This window comes from Gymnogyps californianus, chromosome 3 (assembly GCF_018139145.2).
Source record: "Gymnogyps californianus isolate 813 chromosome 3, ASM1813914v2, whole genome shotgun sequence".
Lineage (NCBI taxonomy): Eukaryota > Metazoa > Chordata > Aves > Accipitriformes > Cathartidae > Gymnogyps > Gymnogyps californianus.
In genome coordinates, this window is record NC_059473.1 from 39968674 (window position 1) to 39989507 (window position 20834).

General features: G+C 42.8%; 1 protein-coding gene across 1 annotated transcript in view; it reads right to left on the reverse strand.

Annotated features, from left to right (window-relative positions):
• Nucleotides 1–20258, reverse strand: part of EFCAB2 (EF-hand calcium binding domain 2) — a 33152-nt gene extending 12894 nt beyond the window's left edge. Inside the window, exons 1-2 of the mRNA XM_050894694.1 lie at nucleotides 20223–20258; nucleotides 1128–1212 (exon numbers count right to left, since the gene is read on the reverse strand). Coding sequence (XP_050750651.1) covers nucleotides 1128–1212; nucleotides 20223–20250 — 113 coding nt within the window. The 5' untranslated portion in view covers nucleotides 20251–20258. The remainder of the gene's footprint in view (nucleotides 1–1127; nucleotides 1213–20222) is intronic.
• Between the last annotated feature and the right edge of the window lie 576 nt (nucleotides 20259–20834).

Sequence of the window (20834 nt, forward strand, 5' to 3'; positions counted from 1 at the left end):
GATCAGTCGAACAGTCCATGATTTTATCTTCCACTGAACTTCTTCTTACTCCCTCAGACATATATTTTGTTTGTATTTCCATAACATTGCATGCTAAAGGTACAGTGCATGCAGTTCTCCCTCCTGACTCCCATCTGTGCATCCCATTCCCCCAGTTCTGGTCATCCCATTTCAAAAAAAAGAAAGCTGAACAAGAAGGAGCACAAAAAAGAATGGCCAGAGCTATGGAATAGCATCTCCTAAGAGATTAAACACATCCAGACTCTTCAGCCTTAAACTACTGTGATGGAGGACGGATGTGACAGACAGCTATGAAATCATTAATGGTGTCGAGAAGATAGAGAACAATTGTTCGCTATTTATCATAGGATAAAAAAAAAACCAACAGGTGCCACTCAAATCATAATGTGGCAGATGTACAAAAACCAACAAGAAATACTGCGTATTTGCTCAATTCCTTATATTCCTCCCCCAAGTAACTACTAGTAGCTCAGATGAGGGTACTGGGCTAAATAGACTTTTGGTGCAATCAAGTATGATCATCTTTATGTTCATTATAATATTACTATTATTACTATTATTATTATTATGTTATATAATAAAATTATATGCAAGTTTCTCCCGAGTCTCCTAAAACCACTTCCCTGTCAGAGCAATATCCACCTCCCACATTACCCCAGAGGAAGAGGGACGTGCAGGATGCATTGCAGTTGGAGACACCTACTGAGAGCAGGTAACTGTGACACACACTGGCAGGGACACTCCTTGATGTGCTGGGACTATCCTGAAAGTGAGGGGATCCATACGGGATCCAGGACCTGTAGTGCCAAATGAGCTATCAGAGCAGAGATTTGCTAGTAATAATTGTAGCCTTAGACTTCTTGTCTAGCTGCAGTTTCCTCTTGCTCTTTACTCCGCCAGTCCCAGCATCCCTCTCTCAAGCCAGTTTCCGTCTTCAACCACTGAACAATGCAAAATGTCTATTAAACAAGCAGAGACATAATTGTCCAATCAGGGCCAAAAGGACTGTTTCAATTACATTTTCTGATAAAGCAGAGGCAGGTTTAGGGAGTTATTTATCTCTATACTAGATCCTGTAATATTTCTGTGTGAAGATATTTACAAACCTGACATCCACAGTTTTATTGCATTCATGGTCAAACACCTCAAAAGCTTCTATAATCTTTTTCTCAATTTCAGCTACTGCGCCATCTGCAAAAAGAAACATAAGAAAAGAAAAAGAAAGATTCACTGAGCTATTGCAACTGATTTATTTCCAATTTCAGAACTGTGACAGCAGAAGCACCAAAACTGCTAAAGGGGCAGACAGGAAAGGTACTTCGAAAAAGCAGAAGTTATTCTGAAAAAAACCCACTCTAAATGCAGAATCTGTCATTTATATTAGTAATATGTCCTTGCTATGGCTCTGCAGCTACATCAAGTCTGGTGGTAATGCTGCGTCTCAGCTGCATGATCACCTAGCTGTCCAAGTGTGGACCCTGCTCAGAGTGTGCCATAGCTCCTTCTGGACCACGAGCCTGAGCCTGTCCTGGACGCCATGGTGCCAGTGGAAGGAGCAAGGCAAACCTGGGCCCAGGCTTGCCCTGAGATGGGGCTGAGTCACTTCATCCAGGTTCCTGCATCCAAGGAAACATAAGTGCTCTCATGTCCATGAAGTTAGCCACAATGTATGAAAAGCTGAGAACCAGGAATAAAGAGATGGCTAAGATACGTGCACAGTGAATATGTCTCATGGTAAATAATTTATTGTAACAGTTTGGAAAGGAAGACCATCTCAGGGAAGGGGAAGGAGCAATTTGCTGCATTTGCTTTTTATATTTCAATCTCAAAGAATGGGGAAAGAAGAGCCACAAGTTATCAATCACAGTTATATCTAGTCTAAAGCCAGAAATTGCATTCTTGGGGTAAGGGAAGTACCAGGAAGTAAATTCCGAAGAGAAAAATGTAAAGAGAGGAAGGAGTCCATCTCAAAAAAAAGCTCCCTGGCAAGGAAACCAGGGTAAATAAAGAGTGAACCGGTTAGCCCATTTAATAATGTTGTAGTTTGACTCCAAAAGACAGACTATAGGAAGCAAAGTGATATAGAGTTGAACTTTTGGTTCCTGTGGCTAAATACGGCCCCAAACTCCAACTGGCAAACCAGGTCTCAGGAGGCAGCATTTTGTGAGCTAGCCCCACGGCCTCCACAGAGACGCCACAGGGAAACTTTGAGTGACAGCCAGGACATGGCTCTCTCTTCTGTATTCTCAACATAATAATAAAAAAAACATAACTCTTCTCTATCAGAACAGATTTATTTTCTTCTTTAAGCTCATCTGGTGTTAAAAGCATTGTTGAGCAACTCTGACCAGCACTAAACCACTGGACATTGTTTCCATTGACATAACAAATCCATACCTAGTCTCCTACAATCCCAATATTTTGGGAATCCCTAGGGCTGCAGTCTACAACCATTTTTGTTATTTGCTCTCCTGCCCTCATGACAGAAATGTCTGTTTTCTGGCAAAGGGTATCAGAACCGAACCTAGCTAAAAGATACATTGGCTTTGTGATCTCCCTGTTTTTATCTTGACCCATGAGCTTTTTCGTCGTATTTTCTCCCCTTGGGCTGCTGAGGAAGGCAGAGAGTGGCTGGGTGGGTGCCTGACAGCTGCCCAAGGTCAACCCAGCACAGGCTGCAAGCACTTCAATATAGTAGTGGATTGACCCAGGTATAAGGAAGCTCTTTTTCATATAGAAGAGAGGTGCATCCCCTTATAAAGGTACAGATGCCTGCTGCTTTCTGTCTGTGTTTGGTACTGAACTCCCCCAGAGGACAGGTAAAGAGAAGAGAGGTAGGAATATATCCTGTATTCCTCTCTCTGACTTTATTCCCCTAATGGAAGCATGAGCAGGTACGATGGATTGGAGACTGGAGCTCACTGAGGAAGAAGAGCCCTGTTCAGATACAGGACAAGCTGTGGTTTTTTCATAGCTTGACAATAATCCCTGCCTTTTACGTGCCTAAGCAGTTCAAACCACATTTAATTCCTTTCCAAAAAGCATAGTTAAATCTAAGTGGACCAGATTCCTTGTAGAAGAGGCCCTAAAGACTAACTCTCAGACTACTAAATTTGATGGGAGATTTTTCAGTGACTTCAAAGAGTCCCAGATCCAGACTCCAGTGTAGACTGTTGGAGTTTAGTTCTTGAGATCAGGCACTTCAATTGTACCCTATGTCTTGCAATAGAGAAATGCTGAAGGAATATTTATAGCTGTATATTCTTGGCTTGATGAGTGAGCCTTCTGTAGAAATAAAAATTAACCAAGGGAAGGCAGGGAAACGTTTCCAGTAATGGAACTATGTAGCCATCCAGCCTTTTCAAGCTTTGCCTTCCGTGAAAATAGTATACATTAATCTTACCTGTTTCAAGAGGCCTGGCAAAGAAAGATCCTGAAATGAAATGAACTTGATGATTTAATCTAGGTACCAGATAGATAATCTATATTTCTTCCAAGAACTGCGAGGAAGTTGTGATTAAGAGCCATATCCATGGAAGAAAATATAATATACTGTAGTCCTCTCAAAGACTCTGTGTGAGATGAGTGAACACCTAATAAGCTATTGCCTAAATCTCTTGTCGTCCCTCTAGGGATGAAAGCCAAAGATGTTCAACATAGTTCAGGATAGCAAAGCTAGTTATCTGAAGACTTCTATGATTCACTCTAAACCTCTCTTTGGGAGGGAGAAAAAGATGGATTCCAGCTCTAGGATAAGTAACGGATAAAGGTTTAAAATGATCCCTTGAAGAAGGGCATCAAGAGATGCAGTTAACTCAGCAGATGTGATGCTCTAATGTACTGAAATCTTTCTGCACAAGGATACTCTGCTCCATGGGTAGATCAATAAAAGTTTCATGTTGCCCTGTGGAGCAATTTTTTAGCAGTTTTCAGGACAGAAATACTTACGCTCTGATTGAATAAAATATTTCACTCACTTATTCTACTAACTAGAAAAACAATACATAATATCAAAGATAAAATCATCTGATTACTTCTAATGGCTTAAATAAATAAATATTGAAACATACCATGCCAAAAAAGATTCCAATACCTACAACTACTTATTCCCTCAAATGCATCCTGTAGGGATGATACACTGTTTCCATTTTTATGCTGCTAAAATGCTTCAGATACTTGTCGTTTTTTTCTCATTTTCTCTTCTCATTTATTTTCCTACCACATAAGCAATAAGAAGACAAAATGTCTTAAAATCCATTCCTCAGATACATTAACTGAAAAGTGTATTCACTATCAATTTCCTTTCCTGTACTATCCTTTGCTATTTTCCCAGTTTGTTTAGCATGAACTAGATAAAGCTCTAGACGCTGCCAGTTAAGTAAGACTGGCAGGGAGCTGGGAGTCCCAGATTAATTCTGCTGGTTCTTTCAGACTGAATTGTTCCTCTTCAGATTGTCCAGACTGTTCCCCGGCACGCTAAGGCCCATTTGAAGCCAGCCCTTAAGCAGCACACCTGCCTCATTTGTGACATTTCTTCTTCAAAGACCACAGCTTCAGTCTTTGTAGGGAACAGAAGCAATTAAATAGATGTGGCTCTGCCAGGCTCTTGAGTAATGAGCATTTTAAAAAGTGATTTCTAGTTGATACATTTTGCTAGATTCTACCATTCGTTTAACTGTATGAGCTTGCTTTCTTTTCTTCCTCAGGGCCAGTTGCTCTGATGGTTCGAAAAGCCAACCCTTCCTTTCACTGAAGAGAAATCATGTGCAGAAAAAAGAGGTATCAAAAGAACAGGTAGGCCAACATTAAACAACCACCTAAAATGCTGGGGAGCAGCATCTGTCTGCTGCTCACAGGAAAAGATTTAGTCCCAATGCAGCCTGATGAACCTATTTACACAATGCGATACTCTGAAACTCTTTTCCTGCTATGTAAAGAGTAAAATTAAGGGCCGATTTGTAGAAGCACCAGTGGACTTGATTCTATGACTTAGTGTTACTGCTCAACACACCTGAAACATTAATCTTTATAAACATTAATCTAGGTATATTTTAATAAATATAGTCAATTTTGTATTTAAACTCCTATATGCATGTGGACACCTCATTAATTACTCCATCCTCTCTTCATGGCACTATGTTACGGTTACAAGCAGGTGTGAGGAAATCCCTGAGGTCTCTGGTGACAGGAACCCTTTCTCACACGGGGTTGTCTTGCTGAACTAGTCAGTCTGAAAGGACAAGGGACTCAACTGGGTAACCCCAACTCAGTGATAGTTATAGGGTCATTTACATGTTGTTGTTCTGGTTTTATTTAAAAATGTTGTTATCAACAGCTCTTTTGTAGATCTCCCCATCCACTAACTGGGGCTTATCAGCAGAAAGTACAGAATCGTACCAGTGGCTACATACTCCAGCACCATTTCTTCTCTTTCCCACTAGCCATTATTTCAAGCAAAAAAGTAGGCAGCAACCTTGGTCCTGTCAGTTGCAAAAATGGGAATGGGATGCAAAGACTGCCATGAAGAAAAAGGAACATGTTTAAGAAGGCAATGGACATGAGAGGGGACATGCAGGCAGCCACATGAGAAAACGTGAGTCTTAAAGCTCCCTGCAATCTCCACTTGACTTCAGTGAACCTTCTCTTTCTGCTCACGGATCCAAGCTACGGTATTTAACCACCCTCCCCACACTGCTCCAACACTCTTCCATAAGGCCCCTATGACCATTCTTTGCAAATGCTAGCTTTTCCCATCATCCCCAAAATCACAAGTAACACTCTCTGTCTTGCCATACAATGCCAATCAAAAAGGAGAGGTGAGAAGGTGGTTGAGCTATGGGGAATATTCAAGCCAGCTGGAGGTGGAAAAGGTACAAAAAAGTAAGTGTGAAGTCCCTGCTTAAAAACTGAGCCTACTGCATGGCCAAAAAAAAGGCTTGGCCAACAAGCACAAATAGCTAAACAGATCTTACTCCTTACAGCTTTAATATAGAGTTAAAATCCTAGAAATATGTCAAGATGCAGGAACAGTTCCCCAGTAAGAAGGGAGACTGGTGCTATTCCTGAAGAATAACATGTTCCCTTTAAGGGCGATTCCCAATTTATTATCTGGGTGTACAGGGCAAAAGGATGAAAGAGATGAACTAAAAAGCAAAAGAGATTTGTCTCTGATGTTTGCAGCCGCTGTTTCATCCGACCTCTTCCAAAATCCTTCACAAAACCACTAATGGAAATAAGGGCATAAGAATTGAAAAAAAAACCCAAACCTGACTGTAGCTCTAATGAGAAGAAACGTACAATGTATATTTGCTTAAATACAAAGCACAAAAACAATAAGAGACTTCACAATTGCGACTCTGAGGAGGTTGTCAATTAGCTTTTGGGAGATCTAATCAGGCTTTTAAGCAAGTGTTAATTGGACCATCACCTAGGTCAAGATATTAAAAAGCAGTCACAATACTCAGCATCACCAGCACAGGTGAAATCTCAAACACTCTCAAATACGCTCATCAGTTTTATCAAGACATTGTGTTTCCAGAACAAAAAGGGAAAGCCAGTGTGGTGTCATAAGATGAAGTCTTGGTGATGATATCAGCGTAAGGTGTTCCCATGCTACTGCTTCTCTTTCCTAACTCCAAAGCAAAGTATACAACTCCCTAAATTATTCTGCCACAAATGTTTGTGTTGCCTTCATGCTAAGTGTGGGGAGCTTGACTGACTTAAAAATAACTCAGAAACCTTGCCCCACTCCAAAGAAGAAAACCTTACAGCATTTAACTAATTCTAATTTAAGGAAACTACTGAGGAAAAAGAACACAGGGAGAAAACAATCTTGAGGCCATTTGAATCTGACTTATTGGCAAGACCTTTCTGCTCTGTAGAAGAAAAGGCATACATTAGATTTTTTCTAGTGACCTTCTTAATTCCAGAGGAAGCTTAATGTACAGTCAGCCTAATATGCTGAAACAGTAATTGTATGCCATGCTCTAAAAATATTGAGGCAAGAGAAATATTTTCTTCTCTACTCTGTACCTCCTATAGCCTGTATGATATTAATATATTAGATACGAGAAAAGAAAAGAACAATATGATTAAGCTGTAAGCTTGCGGAATATGCAGTGTTGTTTCTTTGTGTCTTGTGATACATAATGAAATCATTTAAGATATGTGCTCATTGAAGAGTCTTCATTCTGGAAAGATAAATCTAGCAGATTTTGAAGAAAAACAAGAAGTTTATAAAGCAGCTTGATTCCTCCAAAGAAGGGATAAACCCATTCCTGAATCACAATCTGAAGAAAACAGGTTGACACAAAGTATTGATGGCACCAATGGGAAATGTGCCACCTGAGTTTACCCCTCAAGACTGAATGAAGAGATAAAAGATGCAGCTTCATGAAATTTGGTATATGCCAGTTCCCAAGAAATGACCAGGCTCAGGTCTTCACTGACAGTGGTACCTACTTCAATTTGGGGATCCAAGCTATGGCCTGCAGGCTCAGGAAAGGGATAATGCTTTCTCTCCTGGATGAGAAGCATCCCATGTTATCACAGATGATACTTAGGCAATCTGAATTTTAGTCTGTTTTCTGTAGAAGAACAAAAAAGCCTAACCAGTTTCTGCAGAGGTCACTTTCAAGCATTCTCAAAGAAGCAAAAATGAAGTCTCAAGAACAGCAAAAGCTTTTTCTTTCATGTTTTTCAGAATTGTTGAGAACTAGCCATATCATTGCTCCCTATTGTTTATGTTTGTTGCAGCATACACCATGTGGTATCTAGATAAACAAGCAAACCCCATCATCAGTGTGAATCAACAAAACCAAAACCCTACACTCATCATCATGTATGTGAGCAACCTTGGACTAAGAGCATAACCTCACCCTGTTGTCATACCTCTTTTCCTAATGGTAGTACATGTGAGAGCTGAAAAATTACCTGGTTGTTTCCATCACAGTAACTGCCTTATGGAAAACTAATAGAGAATAAAAATAAAGGGACTATATTTAAAAATAGATACACAGAATGGAGCTCTCAGAGTGGAGCAATCAGAACAATCTTTGCACAGCCCCATAGCACGTGGTGCGAATAACCATGAGAACAAAATCACCAGCAGCAAATAGTTTTAGAAAAATCAGGTAATTAATTTGATGTCTGATAATAAAATACAGGCTGTCAGTTTGATGAAGGCCGTGGCAAAGTTAACTGCAAAAGCTACTTCAAATTCTGACACAAAAATATTAAACACAATTTTTCCTTTTTGTCTTCTTTACATAAGACAATTATAACATGGGAAAAATATATAATAAAAAGTGATGTAAAAAATTAAGCACTATCTTGACTCCAGCTTTGGCTACGGAAATGAGATTATTTTATAGAATTATGTTAGTAATAAAAAAACAAAAATAGTTCAGATCAACCAGAATGGAAATATTTCATTTTTTTCAGTTAGAAGTTGACAAATTCATTAAAGACTTCAAAAAAATGATACAACAACTGTGCATTTCAACCTCAAAGTTGAACAATGCAACAATATACCAATATGCAAAATATATCCAGTTTGTGATAGTCAGTTGGTGGCAACTAATGGAGCTACAAGTTGCCAGTAACTCTACCTGATGAAACAAGATATCCTGAATATTATCCTAGGTTTTGATTGTTCAGTAGATGGTATTTTAAATGCCATGGCATTCTAATCTACCATAGATTCAGATGTTTTAATACACATGGGAACCAAAACTAACAAAACTAACAGGGCAATTAACAAACTAATTCAACTGTTGAGAAACAAAGTAAGTATAGATACTATTGCTGCCTTGATAAGCAGCCAAGCTTCTAGTTGCTCATAAAATTCTTAATCTAACTGACACTATAACATAGAATAAAACAGGCCATGGAGGATGCCATGTCAAGCTGGAAAAGAAGCCATAAATAGTCAATGCCTTTCATCACCTAGTATATCCAAAGGTGTTTAAATCCATAGTTCACCCTGCCTCCAAAACACAGTTCATATTAAAGTGTCATTGATTTGAAAGGGAATATCCACCATTCACAAAGTTCTTGTCCCAGTTATCTCTCCCCAGAGGTGCTGGAGTCATGGTCAACCTTGTCTACTGCCCTCCCTTCTGGATCAAATACGGTTCTTCATCAATGGAAAAAAATATTTCTTTCCCTCGCAGTACACATCCTTGTAGGTCTTCAAACCCATTTTAATGCTGTCACTTCTGGTTGCTCTTGCAAGATGGCATTATTTTGCCTGGTCTGTGCTGGGCAAACAGCCCCCACACCAGTCCACAGAGATCACTCTGCATCCTCAGTACTTGATAACTCATACCTATCTGCCCTGCGTCATAATGATATAACAGCTTGAACAGCTGCTATATTAAACCTGACTCCCACATCCTTACCAGGATCCTGTTTGCTTGCTCTGTCGAGAGCTTGCACTGTATTTCTTAAAGCCAGGGGATGCAGATGACAAAGTATGTCAGCATGAAGCCCCAGTGGAACTACAACCACTGCCTGGGCTTGCTGCAGATAATGCATGTGCCTATGGGAATGGAGAAGGGCAAGTTACGAGGGATATCCTTGCTACCTCCGCAAATTCCTTGACAGATGCTTGCTGTAAAACAAAATTGTCCATATGTTGGAGGGGACCAATAAACCACTATTTTCTGCACCACTTCCTATACTACCACCCTGACAGCCTCCCTGTGCCTAGGCTTCTGGAACAGAGGCATTAATTTCCCTAGTTCCACCCAATTCTTTCTGGAGGTCCCCAGAATGGAGGATTGCAATTTGTTTGTCAAAGAAATAAAAGGCGTAAGGACTTCCCACACACAAAACACAAACCAAACTTATTCTAAACTTACTGAAACTCTTTACAATCAAGCAGAACTTGCAAGTGAAGGGAAGAGGGTCAGGGAATATTAAATGTTAGGAGTGGCTAGGCGGGACCGGGTCCCAGCAGGAATCCTGCTAATGTCATACAGTGCTTCTTACAGTCTGTAAAACTCCACTAAGTGCTCTTCAGGGCTGGACACGTGGCGGGTTTGCTCATGAGGAAGGTATATGGAACACGGACTGCAAGTTTGCTGCCATTGAAAAAAAAAAAGCAGCAGCACGTGCTGAGGATGTGGTAAGGGATACGACTCTGCCCCTCCTATTACCTGGCTGAGCTTCTTACACAGAAATGCACACAGGCAGAGGTGGCTGACACCGCCAGTCGACTCTGCTCGCTTTGCCCTGGAGCACTGTCCCCTCCGGGATAGCACCCATTTGCTCTGCTGAACTTTCTTTTCCAGCTTTGTGCTTTTGTCATCATAATCTTTGCATCTCTTCATGTGCCGCGTGTGGTTAGTCTCCCCTGCCCTACAGGCAAGAAAATCCTTCCTTTCTGCCACTCAAAGAGTTGCTGAGCAGCTTGTTGGTGAGGGTAAGCTCAGTCTACGCAATCCTGGGACATACTGCGGAAGGATGCTACAATCATATGGTTTGCTAGGGAAAAAACCATTCCCTTGTAGGCAGTTAGTCTCAGTGATGCAACACAGGTACATATCAATCCATGTTAGTGGCAGCACTTCATGCATCCCAAGAAAAGCTCAACAAAATACACCCTGATGTTTTTACTGTACACAATCTTTGTAGATATGCTATATCTACATATATATCTATATATACTGAAGCACCAGTCTTCACAAGCATCAGCAGAGAAGCCTGCAATCCTGGGAAATGATTAAGGAATACTACCTAGCTATACTCAGCTAGAGTTCAATTTTCTCAAACCTGAAGCACTATCTGAGGTTTGATGAGTGATCAATTTTTCAATTTTTTTTTGGTGGGATGGTATGGAAGTAGTCCTTCCTACTTTCACTGCACAGAACAACTTTGTGATTTGGTCTGCATCTGCCAAAGAGGAGAAACGGAGGTGCAGTGGCTGGCTGGTTGGTATGACCATGCATCTGGGATGCAGTATGCATCATGTTCCAGGTCAAAGCAATTAAGACGAGACAGATTCTGGCAGGGATTCCTGAGCTGTCGCAAGCCCAGGCAGTGGCCCATAGCAGCACCTAGCCGAGACGGGCTAGTCCAGGCCTTGGAAATGGAAGTGTGTAGGCTGGGGCCAGGACTTGGCTACAGCACTAGATTCTCCTGCTGATGAGGTGTTCTGGACTTAGCAGCATGCCCAGAAAAAAACACATCAGAAAAGAAAACCACAAGTTGGCCTAATTCAAGTTAAAATTGCAAGACATTCTGACACATTTTCTAGTGAGTAATTTGTAAGCCATGCTACAGCATTCCTTTCACATCTGCAAGGAAAATGGTCCAGTGGAAGTCATCATCCACTGCCTCACTGGTGGTAGTAGGCAGAAGCCCTTCCATCAGGAAACGGCAATGCAAGTTGGATTCCCACATACACAGCAGCACAGGCAGGTTTTCTGCTCTCTGTTTTGACCAGCCAGGATGATACTGTGCAGGAGGATTACTACCTGTAAGTAGCAGGGAAGTGCACAAGCAAATACTTGGCACCCAGCCCTCCTCCAGCTCCAACATACTGTTCTGCTGCTGCTGCTGCTCTAGGGACTGCATGCAGCTCCACCTAGCCATTGGCCTGAGCTCCTCCTGCCATCTCCCACTGTCCCCCTGGCTGTTGGGGGTACAGCAGTTAGCGCCCAGTGACAAGCACCTTGCTGTGCGAGTTCATAGCTCTGTCTTGCACCTTTCCCTATAGCTACAGCTTACAGATTTTTATCACCCTGAGTACAAAGTCCCTCTGAGCTCTGAAACAGTCAACAGTGAGAGCTAATGCCCTGATCTGACCTTAAGCGCCTTACTCCTTGTATCCTAACCCACTGTCACCCCCACATTAAATAGTGCAGGGTCATGCTGTGAACAGTAACATACAGCTTATCGCCTATATCCTCTGGAGAATACATAGGACTGGGAAACAGAAGGAATGCATGTGGAGTATGCCCTGCGTATGCCCAAACCTCAGCTAAAAAGTAGGAATAATCTCTTAGAGCTTGAAAGAATCTGGAGTCATCGTTACAGCAGAAACGCTTGGCAGTCCTCCTGAGCATCTTTCAAAATACAACAGCACCTACCCTGACCACAGTGGTTTGCCTCTTCCCAGCTTTGACACAAATCTGTTTGCCCACAGCTTGTGCATTTGTTGTTGCAGAGTCCTTGCAGAAAAGCCAGTTTCTTTCTTTTTTCCCCTAATATTTGGTCATGTGTTGAAACACATTTTTTTTCCTCAAACCTGTTTTGCCTTTTTGCACTTCTTGGAGGGAAGGGTTGGATGAGACAGGCCTCAACACTCTAAGATGGGACAGTCACAGTGGTCTTACAGGACAGAAGAAGCTATTGAGTCCTGGATCATAATGACACGCATTTTCATTTGATAAGCTGTCAAACATTTTATGTCAGGAGTAACTGTAACATTTTTAGAGCAACAATCAGGACACAGCATGAAATGTTCAACTACAGCTCTCAGGATTTGGTCCTGCCTGTCTTCCCAAGCAGCTGGCCATAGCCATGCTGCTTTAGTTCCACAGGCCTCACAACTGTTGCAGATTATTACTTTGGAAGCAGCATGCAATAAGGACTCCCAGGAAGAAACATGCACCCAGATTGGACCTAACAGGTCTCAATTATGTCCTAGATTTCAGCCAGCCAACTGGAGTGGTGGCTGAGCCTGACTTCACGAAGCCTGGAGCTCCATGAGCCAAAGAAGCAAGCTCTGAGTAATATCACTCACCCTAATCATTTGCACAGGTCCAGCTCTGACAGCAAAGCTCTCCTGCTAGCTGGTGCCCACAGACAAGCTGCCAAATACTTGCCATTGCATGCAACTGACACTGAGGACAGTGAAACAACATGCTGTCACACTAACTTGCAGAATGATGGGGGAAAATTCTTTCCTTTTGATATAAAGATCTCTTCTGAGCAGATGATGTGGAGACATGCCTCCAGTCATCTAAAGAAAGCAAGGAAGTCCCATCTATGCATAGATCTGGATTGCCCACTGTACGCCTGTGATTCACAGATAATACACAATTAATATCTTATACTTCTCTTGAGGAAAGTCATGATGTTATCCTGGTGTTATCCTTCCTACAGTGAAGTGAAAGAAATGCCAGTGCTTGACGTTTGTTAGCCTGCAAAAAATAATTGTGACACTTTTTTTAAAGTCAGTACCGGCTGCATGCAGTCTCCCTTTTCACAAGGCAGAGATAAGCTCAGCATAAATCTCCATTAGGGATGTCTTGCACATCCCTGAAATCCCAACTCTGGCAGTTGTACCAGTCAGCACTCCTGTTGCAGCTCAGAGCCGGCAAAAACAGTATTCTCCACTGTTGCAATTTGTTCTGTATCTTTCATCTCAGCCACACCTGGGACATAATGAAAGAGTTATGTCTAGCCCATACTTATATTCTCTTTTATCACCAGCAGCAAACTGCCCTGCAAGGATATATAGCTCTCCTGGTGATGCTGAAAGTCTTGCTATACCTCCAGCTGCTGCTGAAAAGGAAGAGCTTACATTGGCTGCGACACCAGCAGAACACAACCCCTGCTGCTGTGCTGTGTGGTCGCAGAAGGCATTTGTTTCCATTTTTCCTGGACTCTCCACGGCGCTGGCCCCAGAAGTGGATGGCAGAGTCACAAAGGACAACTCCGACACCCACAGCCTACAACACATACGCACCACACCAAGCTCCACCAAAATGCAGTAATGCACACGCTGCTGCGTGCCCCACAACAGCAGCTCACTCTGCCAATGACGTGGGATGGCCCCAACAGGGCACTGAATAACATGTCACCAGCGGCGTGCATGTACATCTGATTGCATGTGCGGCAGCACCAAACATCTCATAAATTGAATATGCCTACTAAACTGCCTCTGCACACTGATTGCTCAAGTGGTCAGGAACCAGGGACCAGAATCAAGTGGATATTAGTGCTCTGAGAATTAATTTATTTTAAACATAAGCCATTATAAAGTTTAACTACAGCACCACAGTAGCGCTGCTAGAATACAGCAGACTGTAAACTTTCTTCTTTTGCAAGAACCGTAATTGTCTACAATATAATGGGAGAATGAGGGGGTTTAAGTATGACTTTTAATATTGTTATTATGTAACGTATCACAAGCCCTTCAGTTTTCCTGAGAGGGTCTCAAATGGGTTAAAAAAAATACAGTTTCTAGACTGGTTGCAATTCTATCTGCACTACTGTGGCATGAGGGCTTTGAGCAAGCAAAGATGACTTACAGTGAAACAAAATGGCAAGGGATTACAGGGGTTTGCTGCAGCTGCTTGGTTTTTAAGGAGCTGTCTTGAAAGTATCACTTACAGGGCTAAATCACTTTCTTTACATATTGTGAATGAATTTAACCACCAATTTTCTTTTTGTTTGCCAGAGTTTGGATATACTCTCAGAAGAGTAATATTCTGAATTTGAACAGCATTTCAGCTGACAAATTTATGACATTTACATTTATCATCAATGGGGAATAAGACTTACTTCTATAACCATTTGAGGCAGGGTAAGCTAAAGGAGAAAGTTGGCAAACAGAAAAAAGGGACACAAGCTCTTCACAGATAAATTTCAGAATTCAAGTCTTAATTTTCAACCTGACCATCAGCAGTAACAGTCCAGAACCTCCTGTGACCTTACATCAGCGACACAATAATCCTTACGATTTTTAAGATGGAGCTTGGTAAGTTTTTGAAAGTTATGGTTGTATACAGCCCCAGGCTGGACTCAAGGAAATTCCTTCCAATCTTATGTTCATGGGGCTTTCACATACTACCCACGCTTATGTAACATTGAACAGTAAGGATGTCACATTTCCAAAAAGTTGGGAGTCTGCATTTTCTTAAAGATGGACATTTACAATTAAAGATCATTTATAACAATATCTCCTGAGACCTCTCAGGTAGCACATAATCCAATCTCAAAAGCCGTGGGGGCCAGAGGTAGGTTTTGGGACCTCCTGCCCCTCACTGTGCCAACAGGTTTTACCCCCGCACCGGGCACCTGCGAGCTCCGCGCAGGGAGCTCCCTGCTTCTCTGGCCACCTTCTGCAGCACCCCTAGCCCCATCTCTGACTGTCCCGTGCCCACCCTGCCATCTCTGCCGCGCCTGGCACGAGGCCCACCTCCACACAGACTGGGCTGGGACATTGCTGCCACAGCTACTTCTCTCCTCAGGATACCTCGCAGGATGTGTAGAAGCTTTTTTTAGCTTCTGCCCCCTACCTCAACCATACCCCCCCATGGCAGAAACATCAGCAGCGGCAGCCGGACCCCACGGCAGGATTTGGCCGGGGCAGAGCAGTGGTGTGACCAACACCCCTGTCTGCATGGCCACCTCCCACCCAGGGGGCTAAACATTGAGCACGTTCGACAACAGGTTCATGTCAGACCTCTGTTACCTGAAAGACTATTTCCCTTCCACAACCTTTAGCCCGCCACATTTTATTGCCAATAGCAATGAAGCAGTATCTGTTCACCTAAAATAAGGTACTCCTAAATTGCAAAAAAAACCCCAACCCCTCAGATCTCAGAATAATTAGTATGTAGACATGGAAATTCTTAATAACATGTTAACTATTGTTGGAAAGATAATTTGTGGGAGTTCTCAAGCTCCCTGTCAGCACTGTGTATCTGCTGGTTGGCATTGTTTAAAAGACAAAAAAGTTTAAAGCCTTTCTGCACACCAGCCAATTTTTTATTCAATAAGTCAGCTAGAAGTAAAGCCAAACTGAAAAACTTCTGCCATTTTATGCACCATGGAAACAAGAAACCTGTCAATCTGCAATTACCTATTCTACATCCATTTGAGATCAACTTTTACTGCAGGAGTATAGCCAAGAGGATCAGATCTACAGCCTGTGTTTGTCCATGGGAGATGGACATAATTTATTTTTTGTTTCACTCTCACATAAGTACAAATATTAAAACGTAACTCAGATTGATGTCAAGGTGCATGTTAAACTGCATTACAGTCTAATAAAAGCTATAAACTTTTCTCCTCACGTCATTTCTCACAGCAATGTCAACAAGAGGATACAAACATATTCATAGTGTTCATCTGTAAATTCCACTGTGATAAAACTGCACACTGATTTCCTAAGTGATCTCCTATATTCAGATTTTCTTCTAGAGATGAAATATTGCTTGCTTTAGCCCTATAAAAGCTACTTATTTTTAACAACTCATACTAATTTTGTATTTTTTTCCATAAATGAAACACTGCCACTTTTTAAATTAGAGATAATTTGTCTGATGGACTACTTTAGCCTGAAGGTTTATTGTGTTTAATCCATAGCTTTTGTACCTTTCAAATGCTGATGCTTATTTGTGAAACCCTCAAAAATACATTTTAAAATCCTCAATATAGCAAGACCCTTAAATGTACTCATGTGCTTAAGTGTCATGTGCATCATATTACCCCATTTAGCGGGATTCCCCAAAGCCATACACAGCTTAAGCGCTTTTCTGTGTCAGGTTTGAAACTCTGATGTTAATTAAGCGTGCTCTGAGCAAAATTAATGATTACGACTGCCTACAGTGCTCATGGCAGCTACTAGGCTCTCTAAGCTCGGACTTGCAATTTTATTACAGCATGAGCATTGATAGCACATTCTCAATATCTCTAGCGATACAGAATCCAGGCAGAGCCAGGTGACACGGAGAGGGGAGGATTAGATCCTACCTCCAGACACAGGAGGATTCGGCAGGGCAGATGAAGTAGGGGCAACTCTGCTTCTTTGCCAGAAGGTAGTAGTTGAATGGGATACGTAGCTAGTTCTCACCAAATGTAAACTCCAGTAAATCTCTGATTTCACCAGCGTGCCAGGCGGCAAACCAGGGCAGTTAAAGAGCAGATATATATGTTTGATTGAACACACTGTTACTGTATTTACATAAGGCACTAAACTTGGGGTGAAAACTCTTTCCTATCTCCACTAACAACCTCCACATGACTGTTTCGTAAGTGGGGAAGAGGATCTGTAAGGCCTGATTACATATTGCAGCTGTAACTCAAACTACCTAGAACAACTACTAATCATTTAGCAGAGAAAACCATCATCGCAGAATGGTTATTCTCCATCTCCGTAGGTCTTCGCATCAGAATCAGGTACCTTTCTGGAGGACATCTGTTATCCAGAACTAGTTACTCGGTTTCGTATGGGCGTAAGTGGGTGAAACAGGAGCTCAGACTATTAAATATACTTCCTTTTGGATTAAAATTCATGACTTATTAATTGCATTTTAAATATGCACTAACTGGCACAAAGAATATGGTCTTAGAAAAACTCTAACACTGATCAATTACATAACATTACCATAATGATATAGGAACACTGAGCATTCTCTCCTTTATGTACTTTCATGTGATTTCTTAAATCCCAGCTGGAGAAAAATATGTCTTGTCTTCTGTCTAGTTCTACTTCAGGCACTACCGGTCTGACATTTTGCTTTCAGGTTCTAGTAACATCAGTATTGAGATCAGAGATACTAAAACTTAGAAAATCTGACATGTTATGTCAAATTACAAAGAAAGTATCTGAGAGCAAATGGAAGAACAGACAGACTGAATTAAATAGCAGAAAAAGGGAAAGAAACAGAATGATAGGAGGGAAGATACAGACAAATACACAGAAGAGAAAGATTAAGCAAACAGTCTAGCATAATCAGATGGGTATGAAGAAAAAACATTAAACAACATTCAAAGCACAAATGTAGGGATATAAATTCATACATAAAACATGTAGCTACAGATAGTATGGGCATGATCCCATTAACACTTATGCACATATAAGATTTTATTCACAAGAATTGCATTAGTTAGAGCGTAGTACTCATGTGAGTAACATGATGTAAAAGAGGTTGCAGGATTTGGCCTTTCACCATTTCTCCTTGTGTACATCATGTACATCTGTAAAGCATTTAAGCAGCCATTTTAACTTTGAAGAAGACAAAACTTGAAAATAATAGGACCTAAGGGAAACCTTTACCATGAAAGCTGGTGGAACTGCAGTTCTACAAAGAACCAAGAGGAATACCCTAAAGACTAATTATTTGACAATACAACTAATGTTATTGTTCTATTTGAAGCATAATAAAGTAAAAGTTGCAGTTTGCATAGATGTGGAATGCTTGTTGGAAGAAAGCATGATCGATGCGTGAATCCGGAATCAGGGAATCCTAATTAATCCTCTAACTGCTATCTGCAAGAAGTCTAATAGCAACTCTGAAATGGGTGTAAGCGACTTATTCTTATGGGATTGCTTCTGCAGTTTAATGAGACACTGACTGTTAGCTTACCTCAACCGCGTTTATAATAATGAGACACCTTTATAGGGCAATAAGCAACTGGTTTGCCTAACAACAGACTATGAATTTCATGAGTGACGGAAGCTGCCTTGTCCGTGTGATACAGGTTATTGTCCTCGTTCTACAGATAGGAAACCAAAGCCCAGTATGTCACTTTCCATGATCCATCGGGAAGTCCGGTAGGGCCAGGAATGGAGTTTATGGGTCAAGGTCGTTTAGGATGACAGCACAATTTTCCTCTAGAAGATGAGATCTGATACTCTATTGGCAATAGTGTTTTACAGGATGTTAAAAAACATGAAGTGTTAAAAAAAACCCAAAACAACAGAGTACAGTAATTAAACTTCTTACAAAGTATTCTCACTTTGAAACTACAAAAACGGCATTAAAAGCCATTAGTCAAGCAATCAAAACCCTATGACCTTCCTTCTCCAAGAGTACCTGCCTGGAGATTGACAAAATGGTGCAAAATCTCAATCTCATACATATGGGTGCCCAAAATATATGGAGCCAGAACTTCCCAATATTACTGTTATCCTGCCAGAACACCAGATTCCCTCTTCTCAGATGGTTCGGCAGACTTCTAGGCTGTTATCCTATCATCTCTATCCACCTCTGCCAGCACTGTACCTCAGCTTCATTTGCAAAACTGGAAAGACGCAAAAAATATGCTTTCACAAGACTAAACAAAAATGAAAAACAATATAAAAGAAATAATACTTTTAGAACAGTCCTCACTGAAGCTACTTCAGTCTTATTTCTTAATTTCTGGAAGATATCTACACTGCAAAGTGCACGCTAGAAATACTTCTACCAAAATCATATTACTCATTCAGCACCATCCACAGCAACTATTTATACATGACTTTTCTACAGAATATATTAGGTTTTTTCCTAAATAATATTAAATAATCTATTATTTAGATTATTTCAAATACAATGTTCAAAATTTGCAAACTATTACAACACACAGTTTACTTATGGAAAAGATGGATTTTAGAAGTCACAATATTGTGAGTTTTTCAGAAAGTACGTTTTCCTTGAAACGATACTTGAATATCCTTATAGGAGGAATTACCTTTAGCCTGTAAAATATAATTTCTGGCAACACTCCCTAAAGTAGAACACACTTGCCTCTAAAAATAAGCCATGGTGCTATCAGCAGCACAGATTACTTTTTCCTGGCAGAGAGAGCCTGATGCATCCAGAAATGACTGCAAGGGGCAATGACCAACTGGCTCCAGCAGCTGGTTCAGCCGTCCCGGCTGCCCTGGAAGCCACCCCATGCCGTGATGAGGCGGTCAGCCCCGCCGCCATCAACTCTGGGTGCACCCTGCATGGCAGGAACACAACCATAAGGCTGCCAGCACCCGTGCCGATTGCCCACGAGTGGCATTGGCCACGGGTGGCATTGCAGCGGGCGGCTGGTGGCATCCCCCGTGACAGGGAGCGCTGGGGAGAAGCCCCTGGCCCTGAGGCGGGGGCAGGCCTGAGGTGGGAGCAGTGGTGAGGCCACCTTGAATAGGATGGCGGGGGCAGGGAGTGTATTTATATGTGTGTTTAAATATGTACGTGTGCATGCATTCGTATATACATACATTTATGCATACATGCACACAGACAGACACACACACACACATATATATGTCTGTGTCTCTCAGTGCACGTCCGTGTGCCATCCTGGCACCAGCCCCGGGAAGGGCAGACCCCACCAGCCGCCGCCTCTCCCGCCGCCGGAGGCCGCGGCGGGGCGGGCCTCACTCGGCCGGCGCCCGGCGCCCGGCGCCCGCCCGTCCCCCCGGCCAGGCTTCCTGCGCACCCCGCAGGGCGGGAGGCCCCGGCCCCGGCCCGGCCCGGCCTTACCCTCGCCGTTCCCCTCCTTCTCCGCCATGGCAGCAGCCCCGCGCCGTCGCCATGGCGACGCGGGCCTGGCCGGGCCGGGCCCGGCCGAGCCCTCTCCTCCCGCGGCCGCCGCTCCTCGCAGCCGCCGTGGCTCCCCGCGCCCGGCTGCCGCCGGCCTGCCCAGCGGGCAGGGCCGGGCCGGGCTGACAGACGCAGCCACCTTCCCTCCGCCCTGGAAAGCTCTTCGCTTGCGGCCTTCGCAGCCTGCTACCATACCGAGCAAGTGAAAGACGATGGAAGTAGTCCGCTGGAGGCTCTGCGTGCCGGCCTCGAGTACTGCACCGGGCAGGCAGCCACGGCCGCAGTCCCCCCCAAAACGCCGATCAAGCCCAAAATTTGGATCCCAGTGCGGAGGCCCAGCCCCGGCCTGCTCCCCAGGCCCCGGGGCCCCGCGCCACCCCACGCTGGGGTTTAGGGCGTCGCTCCCCGTTGTGCTAAAGCGATGGAAAACGTGACCGAAACCCACATCTGGCCTGTGAGGCGGGGGCCGGTGCTGCACGGTGCTGCGCACCGCTGTCCTTGCAGCCAGGCCCCGAGTGAGTGAGCCCCTTAAACCTGCCACTTCACAGTACT